Raw genomic sequence first — 18,441 nt, 5'->3', positions numbered from 1 at the left:
ATTATTATTGTTGCCATCGAAATCACTGCCATTGCTATCACCACCATCATATGCAACACCGTTTTATTAGTCACTAAGATCTCTCAGTAGGGATATTAGGTTCATAGGACCCAGACATGAGTCCCCGTTTCGAGTAAAGCCAATCCATTATAAGAGCATCATGGGGTTGGTTGGGGAAAATTGTTTATCAACTGATAAAGGGATGCCATGGCCAGTCCTTCACCCAATAGTGTGAGATTTTCTGGACCGAGTCCTTAGCACACTGCTTTGACTATTGCACCACAGCCAGCATAATCTCGCACCATTAATCCAAAGCTGGAGCACCGGAGCTTATACTTGGCTTTTTAAAGACAATGGATTCTACCGACCAAGAAAAAATAGAAACAAATCTCTATTTTTTGTATTTTTAACATTCCAAAAAATTGAAAGTGTTGCCTAACACTTTTTTACCCAAAAAAAGCGTTGCCTAACACAGCTTTAAAGTGACAAATCTTTTTTTTTTTTTTTTTTGAGAAAAAAGTGACTAGTCATTATTAAATTATACATTTAGTTTTTTTGTCTATTTCATTTATTGCACACTGCGCTTGCATGATAGTATTTTTTGAAATAAGTTATGCAGCAATGATCAGATCACGCAATCTAGCATGGTGCTTACATGACAACTGCAAACAAGGATTTCGAACCACCCTTGCAAATTGGTTCGGTCCCATGAATCACACGAATCCCCTCCAGGGATGGCGTGCAGACTGACTGCTGCTCCAAGTACACAATCATGACAGCTTATCTTTGTAGAGCTTCATTACCCATCTTCAGGCTTACAGTTCCCTTCTAGGTCAGTTCCTCACCCTACGTATCAAAATACTAGCTTACACAGCCTGGATTCACCCTTGGTACATTGTTGGCTTTCTTCGGACGCGGGGGCAGAACAGGGCCTGCAGAAGTCTCGAAAGAAAGAGGCCTCCCACAAAATGGGTGCACACAACTGCAAGAACTAGGTCCGGTATTGGGTTGCTAAGGCTGGTTCTACCTATCCAATAACGCTATGGAGAAGGATTCTAATTCAATCCATAAGAACTAGCTACAACTCATCAGCAAGAAATTTTGAGAAGCAACTGATTTGGGCTGGCTGGAGTTCCAACTCAAGTAATACAATATATTGGTCTAAAAATCGATTTTCTTTCACGCACATTGGATCTTTCAAGTTGTATATAAAGATTGAAAAGAGATCAGATCTCAATATATTGTATTTTGCTGGCTCCAGACCCAACCGAGGCTGCAAGGAACCTGAATTAGATTGTACTGTTAACTATACCACGTATTGAGAAACAAGCTTTGAATCCTGTTGTCTGGATTCTGTTCAGACAAAGTGCTTTCTAGGGAATATATAAAGGATCAATTGGCAAAATAAAAAAATTGGCCGCCATACATCTCGACTTGCATTTCAAGATATCCCTTATAAATTACATAAGAAAATGAATAACAAGAGTGGATTGTCAACAACTCATGAAGTTGGCATCTCATTCGTCAACCACTTCCACACTTCAGTTCACCTGTCCCATCTCCAGTAAAGAACAACCCACCGGACCAATTTGTATTGCTCTCACTTCCTCCTTGGAGAAGATTTTACCCCTCTCGCTGAACCTAGATAAGAGGGAAAGGGAGATTTCATTTCAAGTTGAAGGAAACTAGCTTGGTTTCAAGATCACATATACATATACTTACGATGGCAGGTCATAGAGGCGGACGTTATTGTCATTGCATGAACATAGTAAAACTGGTTTGGCTTGAGCGTCATGCATACCACAAAGTGCAAGGACCCCCTGAAGAAAGATAAATGCATTACTGAGTAACATGCAACTGTGGTGAATAAAAAAAGCAACCGTCTAATATCAACCTTCAGAAGCATGTTGCATTTCTAGATAAAGTGGTGAAACAATCAGATACAAACTCCATCAAAGAAATCATAAGACATGCATGAGCAGTAAGCCCAATGAGTACACACTAAATTCTAGTTGTTTGCTGATCTTATAGCACCAAAAACATCTTTTCATACACACTATCATTCAATGATTTAGAAACATGGAGTTATTTCCTCATTGAAACTTACAAAGTAATCCATACACAAGCAGATCTAGCATCATTGTAGCCAACAATTCTCTGTAAAGTCCTAAATCTGCTATAATATGATCTGAATTAGCATTAGGTCATGGCACATTCATAAAATTTGCACACATCATCTTACAATTTTATCCGAAGCACATTGACATCTCAACTTAGATATGTTTCAGAGAACAGAAATCCTAATTTAGATTACAAAAATAGCATCAGAATTTATTTATGTAGGCCCGCCATAATGAGCAAATCTGTCCATGGAAGACAGCAATTTTATTATGATGAACCATTTCATAACCAATAACAGCTGTCTAAGCCTAGAACATCTGCGAATACCACTTCTTAAATAAATGTCCAAAACCAAGTGACCTTTCCCAAGGCAATAGAAATATCAAGTGGCTTCTCCTCTCCATGGTATGCAGATGATAAGGACACAGAAAGGAATGCTAATTGAGCAACTGGCATCAAGTACACCAGAGCAGAAAGAAGATTGACAAGAAAATGACAGACGAATGTAACAAAGAAGTCTGTTAAGAATTTTGAGCTCAAAAGTGAAGGTGTTCAGAAATTCCTTGTAGTCTGAGATAATCGAATGGTGGATCATAGACATCACATATGATATGCGAAGATGTACAGCCTTGATTGCCTAAAGGTAAAAACTACAAGAATACAAAAGTGTCGTGTATCTGCACAACCCCAAACAATACATTATATTTTCAAATATGTACTGCATAAAATGTTCACATTTGACACTGCATAATACAGGGCCTACAAAATTATTTATATGTTTGGCTAGCTGACTATAAATTGCGATCTAAAAGCTACAGGCAGAGAGGATATATGATTAAGAGTTTTTGAGGGTGGGTGGCTGGAGAGGAGATATGCTACGGATGACAAGGGAGAGCGTAGTTATCAAAAATAGCCCAGTTGACCCTAGCAATACACTTAGCTATAGTCAAGGTGATCACCCGGCAATAAACAAAAGTACATGATCAATCATTTTTCAATTCAAGTAATTCATTTATAAAAAAATGTCGCACTATTTTCAATATATTTATATATTACTGAATAAAGGCATAAATGGTGAATGTAAACAATGAAAAATGCTTTACACTGTAAAATTTATGTTAAGCTCGTAATTAGAACATAATAGAAGTACTAATATGTGCTGGAACTAGATCCCCAGTCTAGGCTTTCAAATTAAAGACCTTGTGTCGTTACTTCTTAGTACTTAGTTTTTTGGTAAATAGAATTTGATTTTTATTTTCTTGAGGTCAATTATGATTTCACAGCTTGCTCTTGTCCACCATTTACAAAGGTTGGGAAAGACTACCTTTATATGCTGGATGATTCTAGCGATGGTGTGATGCTTGATGCTTCTTTAGTCCTAATCAGTGCTCGATGTCTTCCCACCAACTGTTGTTTGTCATACCCTTACCAGGTGTCATTTTGCCTCCAATCCTTGCTTTCCCAAGAAAAAGCACCATTAGCAACAGCATTTTTTTTTTTTCTTTGGATCCATTATTAGGGCTAATTCTGATGAGTCCATGGCTCACATGATCCAGCAATAATTATCTCAAACTCTTTTTATCATGACCATTACTGATGTCCAGCCAGCCCACTGTGCATGCTTTTGACTAACCTTCAATTGTCTGGTGTGTGCTGCCAGCGTGCCCTTCACCACTGTTCTTGATCATCACACATACTTGTGTTTGCACCTCCAATTCTTTCCTACTAGTGCAATTCTTCATTCCTGTCCTGCTTCACAATAGGGTGCTCTCCCTGTAATACTTTTATTCATGTTCCTAAAATTCTTTGAATTAATTTTCTACCAGTAAGCTGACAATCACCAATGAACAATTTTCCTTAAAAGCACAAGAGCCACATTTTCTCCAGTACTTTCCTTGAGACAATAAATGTAAGCACCTTCCATTGACCTTTAACTTTTTAGGTTTGAGCCATGTTTTCATATTTAGGCTTCACTACTTGCAGTTGTATTCTTGATTTTCCTTTTCTGAACTGTCTTTTCATATGGATATTGGCTTGATAAATAATCAATGCTTTTCCACATAGTAGCTCTAATTATACCTCCCCAAATGATCTCCATTCAAAAATTTCATGTGCCAATTTAGTTTATGAAGGCGACACATAAAATGCTCTTTCATTTGCTCAGTTGTACTTGATGCATGGTGGAGCTCATTTCTTTAGCAAAGTCAACATTTTTCTGAAATTCCGTTTGCAGATATACCAGCATTTCTCCACTATGATCATTATTGATTCGATAAAACCATTGAAGCTCCCCCCCCCCCCCCCAACTCTAAAACTGATCCTAGAGGTTTCTTTATCATGAGGTTTATGTATTTCACACTTCCCATGTTTATTTATGCCGAATACTCTTCTTTCACTTGGTTGCACTTGAAGCATGATGAAGCTCATTTCTTTAGAAATAACAATATTCCTCTGAAATTCATTTTTGAAAATATACAGACATTTAAAGCATGATGAAGCTCATTTCTTTAGAAATAACAACATTTCTCTGAAACTCATTTTTGAAAATATACAGACATTTCTCCACTATAATTCATTCTCAATTCTATAAATCATTTAAATTTTGCTTACTGATTTGGGAGGCATCTTTAATATAAGAGTTATGCATTTCATGCCAGAGGAACCAATCCTTGGTCTCTTGTCTACTTCATCATCTAAATTTTCTAAATTTTACCATGCAGATCAAACTGCACTATTTGAACGTCCAATGTCTCATGTCCACAGATGAGCTTCCATGGTTACCACCCTAAAGAGGGACCCTGTGACTTCTGCTAGCTCCTAACCTGGATTTAAGTTTGAAGCAGATGGCTCATATAAAGGTCTCTCCATCCATAGGCATATCCCATTCCAAGTTCAGGACCAGTGCCACAAATCTAAAAATTCATATAGATATGATAAACTAAAAATTGAACTCCAAAGGAAAAAGGAAAAACTTCATTCATAATCTACATAATATTATGTAAAACATGCTAAAAGATGTAACTAAGATTACAATCATATTTGAGATGCATACAGGCAAGCATGCACAACATAAATCTTTCACCATTTTAATAATTTATATATTATTATCAAAAATAAATAAATTTATATAAAAGAAGCGAAATGAGCAACAAAATAATTTAATACTTCACAATATAGCATCCACAATTGATCACAATATGACTTATTTATGAATACTTACAATATTGTTTCCTAAATTCGCATTAGAAGCATTATCAGGATATTAGCAATTGATTACTTAAAATAATCAACCTCAAATTATCATATGCATAATGATTTTCTTAACATTCTGGGTGCTATTCATGAAAACTTAAATATAACTGCCCTTTTCTAGAAATTATTTGCTCCTTGATTTCAATAGTTTTCAAGAACAATTTGATAAATATTTGACCATGAGAAACCACAATGTGCTTGGGAAGGCTATTCATCCCCCAACTGGGGAAGAAAAATAGAAGTTAAAGATAAACATTTATCAAGCACTTCATTGATTCATGAGACATTGAGAATATTGGCAGACTTAGGGGAAGAAAACTATATCACTTCCTGAGAATTTCTTCATTCATCCTAGAGTTTCATTCATGAATCCACTGAAGAACTCATCGATTAACAATTTTCAAACAATAAAAAAGATTAATGAGAATGGATTTGACTAAAAATGAACTGTATAGCACCTCACTTCAATTCATTCCAACTATTCAAATCAAGGTTAAATTCTTACTTCAATGTTATTTCTAGTTCCATCAATTGAAGAAGCTTCAAGAAAAGGCTAGTAACAATTTGGGATGAACAAAGAGGCATGCTGGACCATCGTGAATAAAATATCTAGTTAAGATGGGGAATTTAGTTCAAACTCCCATATAGCCTTGCGTTTTATAGCAGATCACATACAGAATATTGGCTGCATCCATATGTTTTATCATTGCAACACACGCAACTACCAAAACATGTTACAATGTAGGCCTATGCATACATGTCAATATTGTAGGTACAGCATATGCACCATTCATACCATGCCAACTATTTGCTAGGTTGGGTTACTTTGTGCATAGATCTCATGTATAATGTACTATTTGTTTTGGTGTTATGCTTATCACAAAGTGCTTGCACCCTTATGTTGAAGTATACTCCAGAATTCAAGCTCCTAATGCAATGGAATGAGAGACTTCCTACATTTCCTTCCTTGATGTCTTGAACTTAGAGAACAATTAAATGATGTCAACAACTTTTCTCCCAGATCAAATTGTGCGATTAGTATGACATTATGATTATCAATGAAACATCATTCCTCATTCCAACCAGAAGTTCACTAGGTCTAGCCACTTCGAAAGCTCCATCATCGGAGTTATTCCCTTATCCAAATTTTTGATCTTTGAACCTGTTTGACTTCCCTTTCTTAGATCTGAAGTTCGCTTGCCATATAATATCCAGCAATCATGGTTTTAGATGCAAAAACTATCAGTTGTCACCAATGTTTCTTTGGCTTGGGCTTGTTCATACCAGCGATTTCTAACATGCTATATATGCTATTATTTTCTCCTAGAAATGATTTTCAGTTTATTTCGAATAATTAATTATGCAAAAAAATAAAAATAGAGAAGTGTTGAAATTTAAAGAAAATGCAACATATCTGAAAGACAACCCAGACAAACAACATTCCACCTTCCATTTTACTGATGTTTGAGCATTTTGCACATAGAAAATTCACCGAAAAAAAAAAAAAAGAGGAAAGAAAGAGTTGAGGGAGTTGGTTGTCATGGGTTAATGTGTTTCTAGGTTTCAATCTAACCAAAACTTTATCAAATCCAACAGATTAGGGCATAAGCCCCTCCTTGACTCTTATTCTCCGATTTAATATGAAGAGGAAGTGAAACGGGAAGAAACAAAACACAGGTATAAGACCCTTTTTGACTTCGTACTGACCAGTATCAGTTCACCATGGTTCACTCAAAACTGAGTGCCAAGGGGCATCCTAGGTGCCAGTCCGATTTAGCACAAACCAATAAGAACTGGTACTGATTGTCACTCAAAAATTTCAAGCTTGCAACTTATGCTAAGCTACCATAGATCTCAAAGTTGTTGACTTGATAGGTCGGTGCATATTCTTAGCAGCATGTCCCAATCAGTGACTTCAAAATATACCATTATAATGACACTTGACAATGTAGATCCACGTACATCTTATAACACATCCTTTGCAAAGTGGAAAAATTTTTCCATTGATTGTGTCATAAAGAGCATTAAATCCACCATTCTTTCCTTTATGCCACCATAAGAAGAATCTTTAACCAGAGATTTTGGGACAAACACAATACAAGGTAAAAGAAAACTAATGATAACCTAGGTTTAAGACAACAAAAGAAACAAGATTTGAAATTTAATGAGAAAATATGCTAATGCAATCTTCCACATAAACAACTTTAATATCAATAGAATCATAGAATTTGAAGTTGATTATGCAGATTGTTGAGAAGGTTTCTTCTACTCCCTTTGCCAAATATATGCATTAGAGATTTCTCTTTGAAAGGGTCAAATAAAATGGAGAATGTGATGCAACTTATTTGATCCAGGAGGATCACCAAATACATTGCATCTCATTTTGGCTACTTCAAGTACATCTAGATGGGTCCAAGAACAAGATCCACCATATCCAAGGCAATTCATGTCGCAAACTTTTTTGAGGGCATTACTTTCACATATAATGGCTGAGGTACTTTTTTTTTTTTTTTTTTTTTGAAATTGGATAATTTTTTCGAGATCTACAATGTTGTGATCTATCATTAGGCGCAGAAAAACTCTGTTTAGAGGCTATTTCGGCCTCCAAAATGCCCAATCAATCCAAATTTCACGGATGTTGGAAACTTTTGACAGGATTGTATCTTCCAATCTAGAAGGAATCAGATAATGAAACAGTAGGAAAAATTGATGTAAAAGTCAAGATCTAACTTCAAAAAAATTTTAAATTTTGCATGATTATTTCTACTAATCAGTATTTTAAAAAAATTGTCATATCTTTTAATTAGAAGAGAAATCGGACCCAGATTTTAGACCTCACTAATAAAACTAGAGGACCTATTTGTGATAGTTTTAAGGATCTTTAATGAAAGTAAAGGGCTTACCTTCAAAAAATTCTTAATATTCTCATTTATTTAATTTTGGGATATTGATGTTGAGAAAGTTGAAAAAAAAAATTCTTCATTCTCTCCGATCGGATCAAAACTAGTATCAAAGCATAGGAGTTCTTATATATGATCCAGATCCCTAAGCAACAAGAAGACAAGAGAATAGCTTTCAGTACCCTAAGTATATTGAAGGATAAAAATAAAAATGGCTACTCAGTAGATGATAATTTGAAGAGACGTCTCATGCAACTAGAGAAATAGATCATACACTCACCAAGCTTGTGTTGCGACTAATGCCTTCAAGGCAAACACTTGAATTCCCTATTACAAAGATGTTTCTAACATCGAGGGACGACAGTCAGTCATTCTAGCAAAGAGGAGGATCAACCAATGGGTACTCAAAAACCTCCTTTTCAACCTCTTAAAATCGACACTCAAATCAAGATACTTGTGTATGGTGGAGTTGTCGATGGTAAGAACTATGAGAATTCATTGGAGCATTTGAAGACTCATTTCACCATATAGTGACATGTAGTTTCTAGAAGGTTGCTTTTACTTGTTTGGAGCTTTTCAGCCATGTTTTTACTTTATGGAACTCCTACATGAGAAACCATGATATGTCTGGCATTACAAGGAGGATGTTCCAAAATTTTATCAAGAAGCAATTTTGCCCCATGACCATGAGAAAGATCAATGGATCAGGTGCAGTATCTCTAGCAGAATTATGATTAAAATGTCCAAGACTTCACCACAAGTCCCGTAAGCAAGCTATCTGTCTAGGAATCTCTATTAATGATCACGCAGTGTTCATAAATTACCTTGGAGATCTCCAAAAGAACATTCAGACTGAACTGAGGCTTTTCAAAATTGAGGGCATCAGTGAAGTTAGCGTTAAGACCATGGAGATCAAGGAAAAGAATCAGCCAAAAGATAGCAGGAAGTGTCAACTTCGTAGCAAGGCAAAGTAATTATGCTGAGAGGCGAAGAAGCAGGAGTTTTCCCACCTTCAGTTTTCATTTAGCAAAGCTAAATTTCCCAAATAGAGGAATTACGTGATGTGACAAAAGAGAGAGCTAATATAAAAGTCAAGATCTAGCTCCCGGAAGATTTTAGATTTTTCTAACTATTTATACTAGTCATTTACTGTTTAGGAGAAGTTGTACCCTAGTTTAACGAGAAGGGGAATCTGACCTAGATTTTGTAAGGGCATACATCACTAATATAAATAGAGGATCCCTGTAAATCTGTAATAGTTTTATAGATCAAAGTAAAAGAATGCGAACCCCACTTTTTGAAAGATTCAAGTTGAGTGGGTTGAAGAGAATTCTTTCTTCTATCTTATTAGATCATTACCTAATTGTTAGGACTCAATACTTACCTTTTGTGTCAAATTACCTAAAATAGATGCACTTTGTTAAAATCATCATTAGCTCGAAATTTTTTAATAGCACATGACCATACACAAGGAGTTTTCAGAGGAATACTTCCATGGTTTACAAAATAGCAAACAATGTGAACATGCATCAAATGATCCTGACAACTCGCTCAAATAACAACAATAACATTTTTCTTTTACTCTATTTTGCTATTGTTCTTATGAACATAAAGTTTAACTAACAATGCTAGTATATGAGAACAAACTTTGGAAGTATGCAAATTAGTTGCACTATCAAATCTAGAAATGTTTACCAAAATTAAATTCCATCTCAACCTAAAAGGATTTTGAAATGTCCAGCACAACAGTTCTTCAGAACAGAAACCTCGTTCTAGAGAAATACCTTACTACTATAACAGCAAACTTAAACCCAAAAAAGTATTTTCTCTATTGAGGTCCCAACATAATAAAAACAGAAGAGCATCACTGTGTTTTCCCCTCTAGGACAATAATACAGCTAGATATTTACCTTACCAAAATTCTTTGGATAAGACTTGGATGTAGCATAAAAGCTAAAATATTAAAAACATTATAACTTTTCAACACAACGATAATTGAACCTATACATCCGATTAAATGTGGTTCTATAAGCTGACACAATCTTGGTTCTGATTGACTAATAGATTGAAAACTGATAGGTAATTTACGTATCTGTGAAGAAGGAAGAGATGCATTAAGACTAGGTTCAGCCATACCAACACCAACAACATTAACACACTTTTGAAATTAACAAATTCAAACATGTTTTCTTAATTAACAAAACATTGTCCTTACAAGTCATGAAGCTGAATATTCAACGCCTGACGCTAGAGGCATCTAGGCATAGCACTTGATCCCAGATCAACACAAGTCCAAATCAAAAACTTGGCTAAAAATGAAGAATTCTTCATGAAGTGAATTATTGATGGTTTGTTCTAGTAGTTTGGGGAGATTTTCCCATCTCCCCATGAATATGCATGAGCATTTCATATGGGTGATTAAGTTTGATCCATATTTTGACTTTTGAGGAGTCTCAGGTGTTGACTCTTAGGTAAGTGTCTTGGTCATTTATGTCTAATGTATATGCTTGCAATTAGGGATGCCACTGAAACCCAAAGTGTGGGTCCAACGTTCAAGGTTTTAGTTGCCGTTGACACAGGTCAACAATTTGTTCCATGCAAGATACCACAACATATTGGTATGCCCATACCAATACTAGCCCAACACAGTCAACACAAACTAGCAAGGACTCAAACCTAAAGTGCACCTGGCTCGAACCTAACTTGATATAATCATATCATACAATTAAGGTACTGGATTATTACATTCCTCTTATATCCCCGCAATTTTTATGAAATTTCTTAACTATAATTTCAAGCTATGCCACCAATGAATTTTTTTTATGGATGAAGCAAATAAAACTTATCTACTACTGATAACTACTTGGGACCCTGACTGGACATGATCTATAACATATCATTAGGTAGGGTGGAAGTCTTAGAAAACCTAATGCTGACCCATAGACTCAATGGGTCTTTTGGAATCTCTCCTAAACAAGGCCAAACCTGGACTTGATATGATGCTTGGAGGGGTAGGGTTTGGCTCATTTTTAAGGTAAGTGATCCACATCCAAGCTTGCAGGTACCTGGACCTAGTTTAACCCACATAACACCCATATCATAAATTGTAAAGCCATGTGAATGGGTAACAACTTGAGCAACAAATGAAATGCTTATTTTCTCTCCTTAGAAGATAGACAACTTCTAGTCTCTCTTTCACTCTATTGGCCTTCTTGATGAATTCCTAGATGGTAGGTGAATTTTCTCTTTTTATTATAGGTAGCTTCTTGTCAGGAAATAGTATAGAATTTTTACTGGCTAGCATTTCGTCCTCATCTCCAACTCAACATTAATTCCACCTCTAGCATTAGTTGGTTGTCCTAGCCCAGGTACTCATGAGACATGGCCTTCATGACTGGGTACAGAACCCTAAAGAAAGAACTCCAACAACTCCGGCAACGCCTAGCAAATTATCAATCGACTAATTATGATGACACTCGTTGAGCAAAATCAAAACCCAAGCATACTTTAGTGAAAGATGTTGAAATAATATTATGTCCTTTTTCATCAAGTGTTTGCAAGCAAAAAAAAAAAAATCATGCATTGGACTAGAACACTAGTCTACGATGAGATACTAATGTAGTTGATCTATTTTATATTTTGACACAAGAAGCATCTAGTAGGAGTTACATGAACACTTTTATCACCAATACATATAAGCTCGTTCACAACCAACCTATGTGACACTTATCATTCTTATCATAGTTTTGTTACCATCCAAGACTTTGAAGGCCCTTATATCCTAGTCAATTTCTAATCAGCCAAAAGAAGCTTTTTTTCCAAAAAAAAAAATGAAAGCAATATACATATATATATATATATATATATATATATATATATATCTGTGTATGTATAAGAGAATGCTCGCGTGCTGAATAACATGATGCTTAGGGTCAAAAAAAAAAGTAAGATTAAAAAAGTGGCACAATGGAACACATGCATCAGATTACATCATCAACTTCTTTAAGCTTCAAAGGGAAATAAATACTAAAGGATAACTTGCCATCAACTCGAGGAGTTTTGAGTCAGAGGCATCCATGCAGGTTACCAACTATCAAATCAATCCAATCCAACAAGAATTTTAGGAAAGCAAACCTTCCAGTGCATTCAAAAGACTTCTCCATCTCTCCAAAACCATGTATAAGCACTAACTATGAGAGATTAATTTAATTTCATATCTTTATCTTTCGAGTCCCTCCTTTTGGAACTTGGCAAGTCTTTTTGATTCTTGTGTTTGTCATTTTTCAAAGGTTTGTAGTCATTAATATTAGGACGTATTTGCTAATAAATAATAAGGCCATGAAAAGGTTGAACAAAGCAAATATATGAAGAAAAGATGTTCATCTTCGAAGATAGGCTTCTTCTAGTTATGCTTTTTCTTAGCCTTTGGCAGCATTCCTCTTTTTTTTCTTGTTGGTGGATTCATCTAAGGAAGGAGTACATCTTCCACTAGCTCTTGCTTTACCTTCTCTCCAACTCAAGCTGATATCACCTTTTTGGCATCAATGTCAATGACCCAATATAAAGATTTGAAATATAAGAGACTCTATGCCTAACAAAGCCGCAATGGTGGCACTCAAGATAAGGCTCAATATTTCAAAATGCGATTGCAATTTTGGCAGCAAACCAAAGCACAGAAAAAGACCAAGGATGTTTTCATTAGAAAATATTCATAAATACAAAAAATATAAAGTAAACAAATAAAAGAAATTTAAGGAGAAAAGGTTATTTAAAAGAACTCTATCATATTTAACTAAGGCTCTACTCTAGTGTGACATGACATGTTAGCTAATAAAAATTATATGTTCTCTATAGATATTATACAAGAGTATTATTTGATAACCAAGAAACATGGTTAATAATTAAATTAATGCAACAAACAAATGTACCAATGGTGAATACGCATTTTTTTTAAAAAGTAACTAATTAGAATCATCAGAACCTATAAGTCACAGCTAAGGTGTTTGGGCACTAATGAGAAAGACATGAGGGACTACTTTAGCCTAGGCAACTGCACAAACAAGACCACTCAGCCAACTTCTAGCAGAAGGGGAACAATCAACAAAAACCAAAACATATAGCAATTGATGGATTACGATAAAGTTTTTGTTTGGTTAGAACTGATCATTCATCAAGTTAGTGCTAAAGAAGATTACATCATAATAAAGGTAGATGAATTGTCCACGATAATAAATGAATTGGCACATAATGACTTTTACCATAGATCTAAGTATGTCTCTTGGATCTAACGGCGCATACTTACTAATGCCGTGACCCACTACTTGATAAGACCTATGAAACCCAGGCCCTTCAATTGGCCTAAAATACCAATGTCTGAGGGTTAAATAGAGCACTTGATATTACATTTGAACACAGCACTATAATAAGAAATACTTAGATATTGAGAAAATCTGACAATTTGGCATGCACTTGCACCTGGCACATGAACCGGAGTCCTTATAATACAACACGGACTGATGTGAACTTCTCATTAGCTTACGGGACCACTCTATAAGAAAACAATAGACATTGTAGATGAGCATATAATTCAGAAAGTGAGAATAGGAACTTAAACACTAAAAGATCCAAGCTCAGGCCAGCTAAACTTCACCATCAAAAATCATTGTTATGCTTCCTTTAAGTCTTTATCTGTAATATGGATCTTAATTTTTCTTATCCTCAAAATCATAAAACCTGATGTTGGGTTGATGACAAAGCCCACAAAGACCTCTCCTATAGGGAAACTGAAATACATTCCAACATTTTCTCAGTCAAATAATCCATAAACTAATGAAGTTTTCAAAATTCATGCAGGCAGTCAGGCACTAATATCAAACAATTCAATCATAGTTAATTATCATATCAAGCTATGGAAGACCTTCCATCCGAGTGATTTTAATGGTTTGAACTTATGATAGTGGTGAAACCACATTGTTTTGATGTCAGAAACAAACAGAACAAAGAAATAATAAGTTTTGGGAAGCTGAGAAGTTCTTGTAAGTTAAAGCTTTGACATATACAATGATTCCATAAAAGTGACAGAGAGAGATATATGAACAAGCACTATAATGTTACCATATCATAATTTGGTCATTTTATGAAGCAAGGTTCTTTATTGATAAAAAAAATGATAGCTTTTAAAAGGGGCAATAATTTTCAATTTCACAAGTTTATGCTGAATGGCATAGAGGCATACATGTTCTTCATTATGAGTATAAGTCGCTTCCAGATTTCCACTTTCTGTAGCAACCCAGACCTGCATAGACAAAAAAAAGTAACTAATTGACCGTCATGATGATTGAGTGCCAATTAGCTGTAGAAAAGATGCAATAAACCAAAGTGACAGGTACAGTTAAGTGATTAACACTAAATATACCAAAAAATTTCTGACCTTTATTGTTTTGTCCAGTGAACAAGATAATAAAAATTGATCCCAACAAAGTACTGACATAACAACTGATGTGTGGTCAGTAAGGGTCTGGATACACTGTAAAGTAGCAAGGTCCCACACCTGAAAGATATCCCAAATGTTTACAAGACTGAACAAAGTATTTTCTTATGCTAATAAAGTAAATAAAAAAAAGAAATGAGGATATCCCAAATGTTTACAAGATTGAACAAAGTATTTCTTATGCTAATAAGGTAAATAAAAAAAGAAAATGAGGAAAGTTGGCAACGGAACATCTTATTTTGATGTGGAACATCATCCCATGCATCAAAGTCAACAATCAATTGTACAAATGTTGTACATCATCTTGCATCCCCCAGCTAACATAATGCTCCCAAGTCCAGACATTTGCCTCCTTGACACCCTCTATGGTAGGAGGGTGATGCAAATTCTAATCTCTTCCTTGAGAGATAAAAGGTCAGAAAAGACATTGGGTGCGGAGGTTAAAAAAAAAAGATACCAATTAATCATCTCAATGATTGAAACAACCTGACAAATAAAATACACATAAGTAAATTTGGATAATTTAGTTGTCATTTTAATCCATATAAACAAAGGTTCGCTATAGTGGTACCAGATACCATACCAATTACCAATACCATGTACCATACTAGTTACTGATACCAGGTGTCGTACCATCATAGGAACAAAGGTACTGACATCAATATGGAATGGTATAGCTCCCATATCGACATAGAGTTGGGAGACCCTTTCTCACACCCAAGGTAACCCCGTGGTACAGGTCGTTGCTACAACATGAAACTAGGAAAAAATGGTCGGTTCCACCCTAAATAGGCTCGTTCAACACTTGCATAGTACCAAGTCTCAATATCATATGGGTACATTACCGGGATGGTACAATATGCCTCGTACCAAAGCAAGTTGGTATAAAATGTGATGCAAGCCAAAATTGTTTGGTAGCCATATGGTGCAATGTAAGCTAAACCTAAGGATCTTGTACATAATCTTTAAAAATAATAAAATATTAAGAGGAATAAGTGCTATAAGAAATTTATTCTATAACTGAAGCTGCATTTAATGGTCAAGTAAATTCCAAATTTCATGAAAGAAAGATGTAGAATCGATTAAACACATGAAATTAACAACAACACTAGATTACAGTATGTAGTAATATGTTTTTAATGAGGTCCATACGAGCAGCATCACAATTATCCACCCACTAAATGGAACACATCAAAAAGATCTACCAAACTATCCCAAACCAAGTAACTCGAGATGTATCATACCAAACTGGACGAGAACCAAGACGATTCGACCATCCAAACCAAAACAGGGTTTCAACAGGTCCAAATTGAGATGAATTGATCGGCTCCGTTTGATTTTCAACAGTTCAAACCAGCTTGTCCAGGCCGAGTTGGGTCCTTTTATAAAACCCCTGACCCTCCCCTCATGTTTGGTCGATCTCTCTCTTTTTTCTACTCTTTTGAAATCTTAGTCATCTCTCTCTCTCCGGCCCTCTATCTACCCCAATCCCTTCGCCTCACCCTCCTAATAATCCCATCATCTTCTGGCCATGATGCCACGAGCGACCCCACCAATAGCTCTGGTCCCGATCAACAACCTTCAATGTCGACCAATGACCTCTAACCCCCAATCTGTCTCCCTTCTCTAGTAGATCCTCCTCCTCCTCCCTCCCTCCTCTCCCCTCTTCTCTCTTTCTTGCTCTCATCGGCACATGATTGGTACCGGCATCCATACCATGTGTCGATATGGTCTGGTATGACACTGTACCAACTTGACCTAACCAAAACAGATCATGGTACTGTTTTGTGAACCTTTCAACCAACTTAGTTTTAAATACATTGCATTTCAAATAAAATACAAATTCAGGGGAAAATCATGAAAAATGTTACCTTTATGGTATGATCCATCGAGCCAGAATAAAGCCTCACTGATCCCACAACTAATGAAACTACAGCAAGTCGATGGCCGCTAAGAGATGCTGCCGGTTCAAAGCAATTCCCTACCGCACTGAACTTCCATGCTAATATACGTCCATCCTGCAGCAGAGAGAACAAAGACGGGTTTTTCTTTCAAGCATGTGCCACAAGTTGACCTGTACAGTTCATCTACATTTAACTCCATACAAATTAAGATAGGATTTTGAAACATGGCCTAAGGGGAAAGGGGAATACCTGTGTCCCAGCAAAAAGCATCTCATTACCAACAACCAAAGCATACACTTGTCCAGTGGTCCACTGAGGCTTAGGTCTGCTGCAGTCTGTGTGTTCCACGCCTGCATGACCACCAAGGCAAAACTGAGACAGATACAACAATGTTCACCACCAGGCAAACACGACCATCCACATCCAAGCTACTACAGGTGATTCAAAATGCAAGCAGACTGATAGCTACATGAAATGTGGATTTCAAACTTTACCAAGAAACATACGAAACAAATTCTATCAAAAAATCTCACCTTAACAGCATTGGGGATGCCAATAAATACCCATGGCCCCTCGCTGATCATGCAACCAATTTCGCCTCCCAAATTAATGACCCCAACACACTATTATCACAGACATGATGGATTAAACGTTGTGTGATTCCAATCTTCCATGGCCAAAGAATACCAGGAGAATTTATACCTGCCCAGTCTGGCAATCCCAGACCCGAACGGATTCATCTTTGCTTCCTGAATACAACTTGTCCGACCCTGATGGAAGTGCAATCCCTGTAATCACCTGCCAAGATAACTCCTGATCAAACCACCAAAACCCACCAAAGATGCCGATCAAAAGAACATGAACCAAGGAGAAAGGAGCATAAAGAGGTAAAGAAAGCCACCTTCTGGTGCCCCTGGAGAGGGGTCAAGAGAGAGAAGCTATCACTTATAAACCATGAGTGCAAGAACCGGCAATTCTCCCCGTACGTACAATTCCCGGCAATAAAGTAGTTGCAGATCTTGTCCGGGACCTTGGCGGGGAGCCGCCCCGCCGCCCCTCCCCCCTCCCCTTCCCCCACTTAGAAGGGGGGCCGGGGTTTGAGCTGCCGCGCCGCCGCCGCCGACGTTAGGGTTCCGCCACACGAGGCCCTGGTGGTGGGCTGGCGCCGCCGGCGGCTCGCTGTGGAGGAAGGGGCAAGGGTGGCGGTTGCAACGCCCCGCCCGCCAGTGGTAGCAGACCTTGTTGGCCCGGTCCGGGACCGCTGCCGTCGACGAGGAACCCATCCTCTGGTGGACCCTCTTGTTGCCATACCGGTCGTCCGTCCCGATGTCCATATCAAGAAAAGGCAGATTCAGAGCAAAACCCTAGAACGGAAAAGATTTCGGGAGCACGGGGTATAGAGGGACTGCGATAGATTCCGGCGATCAAGATCAAGAAAGAAGAGGTGAGATCGGCGGGCGAGGGATCTTGGGAAGAATCCAAGCGTAGAGGATCTGATTTCTCGTGCTGTCTCTCTCTCGTCCTCTCCCTCCCTCTCTTATGATGGTCGGAGAGATGGCAAGGAAAGAAGTGGAGGGAGGCAGGCGAAGCTCTTGTTTGGTTTTCTCTCTTCCTGGCACCGCCTTGGACGCCGTCGCTCAGGCCGGTGCTGATCCTACTCCCTGACGGCGTATCGCGCCCGCGCGCTGCGCTGTCGCCGTCGCTCTTTTAAGACCCGTGTTCGGACCAACAACCGGTCGAGCCGGTCCTTTAAGCGACTGATTTCCATCATTGT

The 18,441-nt window shown here is 37.2% G+C and overlaps 1 protein-coding gene across 1 annotated transcript; it reads right to left on the bottom strand.

Annotated features, from left to right (window-relative positions):
• Positions 1-1,396: 1,396 nt before the first annotated feature.
• Positions 1,397-18,336, bottom strand: LOC105054155 (zinc finger CCCH domain-containing protein 17). Its single transcript, XM_010935601.4, is given in 12 exon segments — positions 1,397-1,580; positions 1,583-1,641; positions 1,723-1,820; positions 14,509-14,568; positions 14,704-14,823; positions 16,635-16,781; positions 16,917-16,972; positions 16,975-17,017; positions 17,201-17,290; positions 17,370-17,465; positions 17,569-17,713; positions 17,715-18,336. Coding segments are annotated over 12 exon segments (1,257 nt in total). The 5' UTR covers positions 18,002-18,336; the 3' UTR covers positions 1,397-1,524.
• Positions 18,337-18,441: the final 105 nt, after the last annotated feature.

This window comes from Elaeis guineensis, chromosome 11, assembly GCF_000442705.2.
Source record: "Elaeis guineensis isolate ETL-2024a chromosome 11, EG11, whole genome shotgun sequence".
Lineage (NCBI taxonomy): Eukaryota > Viridiplantae > Streptophyta > Magnoliopsida > Arecales > Arecaceae > Elaeis > Elaeis guineensis.
The sequence above is the reverse complement of the archived record's forward strand: the minus strand, read 5'-3'. Positions and strand labels throughout refer to the sequence as shown.